Raw genomic sequence first — 5,491 nt, 5'->3', positions numbered from 1 at the left:
AATAAGAAAAAAAAAAAAGGATAGGCCGGGCATGGTGGCTCACGCCTGTAATCCAAGCACTTTGGAGGCCAAGGCGGGCGGATCACCTGAGGTGGGGAGTTCAAGACCAGCCTGACCAATATGGTGAAACCCTGTCTTTATATATAAAAAAATAAATAAATAAAAATTAAAAAAAAAAACAAAGGATAGCATGAGGGAGATCTTTGTGATGATAAAATTGTTCTGCATCTTGATTGATGCCACAATCAACCTAGATTTATACAAATATATACATATGATAAAATGAGATAGAACTATACATACGTATTGTACCAATGTCAATTTCCTGGTTTTGATGTTGTGCTGTAGTTACATAAGATGTACCCATTGTGAGAAATTGTGTGAATTGTGTGAAGGTTACCTGGGACTTCTCTGTGCTGTCTTTGCAATTTCCTGTGAATCTGTAATTAATTTTAGAATAAAAAGTTTAGGTTGGCCATGGTGGTTCATGCATGTAATCCCAGCACTTTGTGAGGCTAGCAGGTGAATCACTTGAGCACAAGAGTTCAAGACCAGCCTGGGCAATATAGCAAGACACTGTCTCTACAAAAAAATATATTTCTAAAAATTAGCTAGGTGCTTCGGTACATACTTGTAGTCCCAGCTACTCGAGAGCCTGAGATAGGAGGATAGACTTAGACCCTGGAGGTCAAGGCTGCAGTGAGCCGTGATTGCAACACTGCACCTCAGCCTGGGTGACAAAGCAAGACTCTGAAAAAAAAAAAAAAAGTTTAAAAATACATTCTTTAGGCTGAGTGTGGTGGCTCATACATGTAATCCCAGGACTTTGGGAGGCTGAGGCAGGCAGATCACTTGAGATCAGGAGTTCGAGACCAGCCTGGCCAAAATGGCAAGACCCCATCTCTACTAAAAATACAAAAATTAGCTGGATATGGTGGTACACACCTGTGGTCCCAGCTACTTGGGTGGCTGAGGCAGGAGAATACCTTGAACCCAGGAGGCAGAGGTTGCAGTGAGCCGAGATCATGCCACTGCACTGCAGCCTGGGCGACAGAACGAGACTCCGTATCAAAAAAAATCATTTTTCCCACCGGGTGCGATGGTTCACAGCTGTAATCCCAGCACGTTGGGAGGCAGAAGCAGGCGGATCACCTGAGGTCAAGAGTTCAAGACCGGCCTGGCCAATGGTGAAACCCCATCTCTACTAAAAATACAAAAATTAACTGGGTTTGATGGTGGGTGCCTGTAATCCCAGCTACTCGGGAGGCTGAGGCAGGAGAATCAATTGAACCCGGGAGGCAGAGGTTGCGGTGCACCGAGATTTCACCACTGCACTCCAGCCCGGGCGACAGAGCAAGATTCCATTAAAAAAATTTTTCATTTTTCCATGGTGCTACTTCTGATTAATATGAATCTGCCTATGCTCTTCAAAGTAAAGATACCTTAGGATAGACAAGAACCTATCTGTAGTGATATTTTAATGACATTTTACAATTAGAACAAACTTGCCTAAAGCAATAACTGAGACAGAGTGGTTCCCTGTGTACAAGGTCCTGGCTTATCTACAGTTTTAAAGTTGACTGGTAAGCCTTTAATTTGAGTCAGGTTTTGGTATACTTTTAAGTTGTTAGTATTCTTATGTACTGGCTCCTAGATGACAGCGACCATATCTCTGAGTTTTGGAAGAAAAAAAAATTATGTGATGTTTAGTTCAAATTTTAAAACTTTTAAAGTTGTTAAATTGTTTATCCATTGAAAAGAATATTCTTGTGCAAATTTAAAGTAAGCATTACAAGATCAGAATTTACTGCTGATTCTATTTTGGAAGAGGTAGAGTATAAATAAATAGAGTTTTTCATTTGCATTTATGATCAAGCACAAAGTGAATATGAGCAAAAAAAATGAGTAAAGTACATATGTTTTAGTAAAATGAAAACAATTTTTTTCAGGTTAAACTACAGAACAACGTATCGTACCAGATGGCAGACATACATCATTTAAAGGGTAAGAAACTTAATTACAGATTAAAGATAACAAAGATCACTAAATGCCTAAAATTCTGAAGAATTAAGAAATAGTAAATAGCCTAATGAAATAAAATTTTCTGAACAAAGCTCCTCTGATGGTAAAACATTTATCCTTTTGCCTTAAGATATGAATTATTGAATGTTCCTTTATATATGATAAATCCAAGTTAAAATTTGAAATCTGTATCTTAACCTTGTGCTATAGACAGGGTTATGTAATAAAATGCTCTTAAGAGAATACTCAAAGAAAATTGAATTGTAGCTTCAGATGCCATGAAATTTCTAGGGAAAAGGTGAGAAGTGTTCCTTCTGTACTGTGTCCAAACTGCTAAATTAATTTATTCAGGTCTAGGGATGGTTTGGATAGAGCCTCCAAGCTTAATGTTTTAGATGCTCTGGGAACAGAAAGAAACGTGGAAGATAGATTAAATATATAATAAATAAATAAATAATGTAAAAATACACACACATATTTTTGCTTGGACAAAGTGATAAAGGATACTATAGCTTTTATGGAAAAATTAAAAAGCCCTACAGTCTGCCTATGTTACTTCACTCCATCGCTGCTGGCCTTTGAATTTTGGGATCTAAGGATCCAATCCTCTTCTTCACACCCTTTGGTTATAATGCTGTATTTTAAAACTCTGCGTGCATCATCTCTAGGTTTATGTATGTGGGTAGTACATGCTCTCTAGCTTCATAAATATCCTTTATTATCCTTTTGAGCCTCTTTAGATATACTTAGATAATCTATTTTTATTGTCCTCTTGAAGTAGCCAACCTTAGCTGGCTTTGTAATGTAGTAAAAATTTCCCCCTTAACATTTCCTAATGTATGATCATTAGGAAGTGTTATTTGTGTGTTGTAACCCTAAAATAAGTTGTTGATTTCCAATTATCTGTGATTTGTAACAGCTTTGATTTTCTGTTAGAAATGCTTTCTGGGTAGTCACACTGGTTTTTGTTGAATCTGTGTCCATGTTCTACTCTTCTTGACTTACCAAAATATATTAGGATGACACAGAAGATGCCACAGTGTCAGTGCTGCTTCCAACTTGCAATTTTTACAAATGCTTCCACTTGTCATCAAAGTATACTTCTTATTAAATATTAAGAAATACTATTAGGGCTTCTTAAAGGAATAACTTAATGCTTATTAACTGCTTATTAAATAGATCAGTTGAATAAGAAGTCCTGGCCAGAAGAAGGGGTGGCTCATGCCTATAATCCCAGCACTTTGGGAGGCCGAGACGGGTGAATCACCTGAAATTGGGAGTTTGAGACCAGCCTGACCAACATTGAGAAACCCAGTTTCTGCTAAAAATACAAAATTAACCGTGTGTGGTGGCGCATGCCTGTAATCCCAGCTACTCGGGAGGCTGAGGCAGGAGAATCACTTGAATCTGGGAGGTGGAGGTTGCAGTGAGCTAGGATTGTGCCATTGCATGCCTGGGCAACAAGAGAGACACTCTTTAAAAAAAAAGAAAAAAAGGACCTGTGGTGTGGCTTCTGTTAGTATATATCAACAAAAATGACAACCTGTGTTACTGATTAAAAATCTTTATCGTACGTATGTATTGAGGTAGATCTTTAGATATTTTGAAATTGTATATGATGATACTTTTCAGCAGAGAAAAAAATCTTGATTTGTATGTATAGCTGAACAAGTTTTGGTTTTGAAGCTTGGACTCTTAAAATTGAATTTCCGTACTGTGACTTTTGCAACTTTGGAATGATTTCTACTGAAACAAACTTCTTGACAATTTGCCTTTCATAGGCAAGTTTTCTTTGAAATTAATATCTGATATAGTAGAATTAATAGACACTAAGACACTTGAGATGGTTTATATTTTCTTGGAAATAAATGAAAGTTGGTTTTTCTAACCCTCGAGATAATAAATTGACATATCAGATTTATTTTGATTCGTTTACCTTGTTTTTATGCCTGTTACTAAAAGAAAATTCAAAGTCAAAGTTTTCTAGAAGTGATTTTTGTTTTTCCAAAAGCTGGTCCCAGGCAACCCATTTCTTACCTATCCCTAATCTTTTGAAGTTAAATTAAGCCATGTCATTCTATAACATAACTGGTGTTGCTTTCAGAAATGGAGCATACTGTATAATTAACCTGACTTGTATTAACTAAGAGTTCTGCTATGGTGACCTGGAACAGTCACACTAGACAGAATATCTCTGGGTTCATATAAAGAATACACATGCCAATCAATCAAAAGTAAATTTTTTTTTTTTTAACTTTTAAGTTCAGGGTATATGTGCAGGATATGCAGGTTTGTTACATAGGTAAACGTGTAACATAGGGGTTCGTTATACAGATTATTTCATCACCAGGTATTAAGCCATTAGTTAGTTTTCCTGATTCTCTCTCTTGTTTTTCTTTCTGATCCGCTTAATTTTCCCCTTGTAGATCTGTGTTTTGACCTACTGGAAGTCACCAATTACCTCTCTGCTTTATGATCTTTCTCTGTATTCAAACAGGAAAAAAATCTTATTTTACATGGACTAAAACTCATTTATATTAATGTTTTATTTTTCTTTGTCAATCGTATTTGAAGTCTGTCTTTAATTACAAAGGAAAATTTTTTTTCCTAATAAATGAACTTCAAATATCGTCAATGGGAAGTTTTGTGGAGAGGCAGAGAAGCCATCTGAAATCTTAAAGTTATACTAAGCATCAGGTTCATTCTGAAGCTATTTCAGATATTTTACAGCATAGCCTGAATCAGAAGGGACTGTAATTTTTCTGTTCCCTTTTTCCTGAGGAGAATGAGTCCTAAAGATCACCAGTTAAAAATCTCTTTCTCATAGTTAAGTTTTGTTTTTTAATTGTAGTTTTTAGATTTAGCTTTCAGTTCTAAAACCTGTCCAGCCTGAGCACAGGTTTACTGAACTGGCTAGTTCAATCCCTGAGCTACAAGGCTTTTTACCACTGCTTCCTACTGTGATCTCATTGTCACTGTAGAATCAGCATTCATAGCTGGGGCCAGGGTTTCTGGTACCTCTGGCCTGCTATATCTTAGGAGATAGGGACAGGGATCAGGCAATAAGCTGAAAGGGTTGTTTATGGCTACCTGGCCACCACAGATTCATCCCTTTTATTTGAGATGGGGTAGGGTAAATCAACCATGTTTACATATTGAAGAATTAATATAAAAAGAGAAATTTGGCCGGGTACCATGGCTGACGCTTGAAATTCCAGCACTTTGGGAGGCCGAGGCAGGCGGATCACCTGAAGTCAGGAGTTCAAGACCAGCCTGGCCAACACAGTGAAACCTTTATCTCTACTAAAACTACAAAAATTAGCTGGGAGTGGTAGGAGGCGCCTGTAATCCCACCTACTTGGGAGGCTGAGGCAGGAGAATCGCTTGAACCTGGGAGGTGGAGGTTGCAGTGAGCTGAGATCACGCCATTGTACTCCAGCCTGGTTGACAGAGCTAGACTCTGTCCCAA

The 5,491-nt window shown here is 37.6% G+C and overlaps 1 protein-coding gene across 5 annotated transcripts in view; it reads left to right on the top strand.

Moving 5' to 3' along the window:
- The window catches only part of GOLM2 (golgi membrane protein 2), a 121,285-nt gene that overhangs the window by 35,522 nt on the left and 80,272 nt on the right, over positions 1-5,491 (top strand). For all 5 annotated transcript variants that reach the window (XM_017545877.2, XM_017545900.2, XM_017545869.2 and 2 more), the window contains exon 2: positions 1,950-2,004. In XM_017545877.2, coding sequence (XP_017401366.1) covers positions 1,950-2,004 — 55 coding nt within the window. The remainder of the gene's footprint in view (positions 1-1,949; positions 2,005-5,491) is intronic.

The sequence above is a fragment of the Cebus imitator genome, unplaced genomic scaffold (assembly GCF_001604975.1).
Source record: "Cebus imitator isolate Cc_AM_T3 unplaced genomic scaffold, Cebus_imitator-1.0 Scaffold9, whole genome shotgun sequence".
In the NCBI taxonomy this organism is placed as follows: Eukaryota; Metazoa; Chordata; class Mammalia; order Primates; family Cebidae; genus Cebus; species Cebus imitator.
Note: the sequence above shows the minus strand (reverse complement) of the source record. Positions and strands in the feature narration are given on the sequence as shown.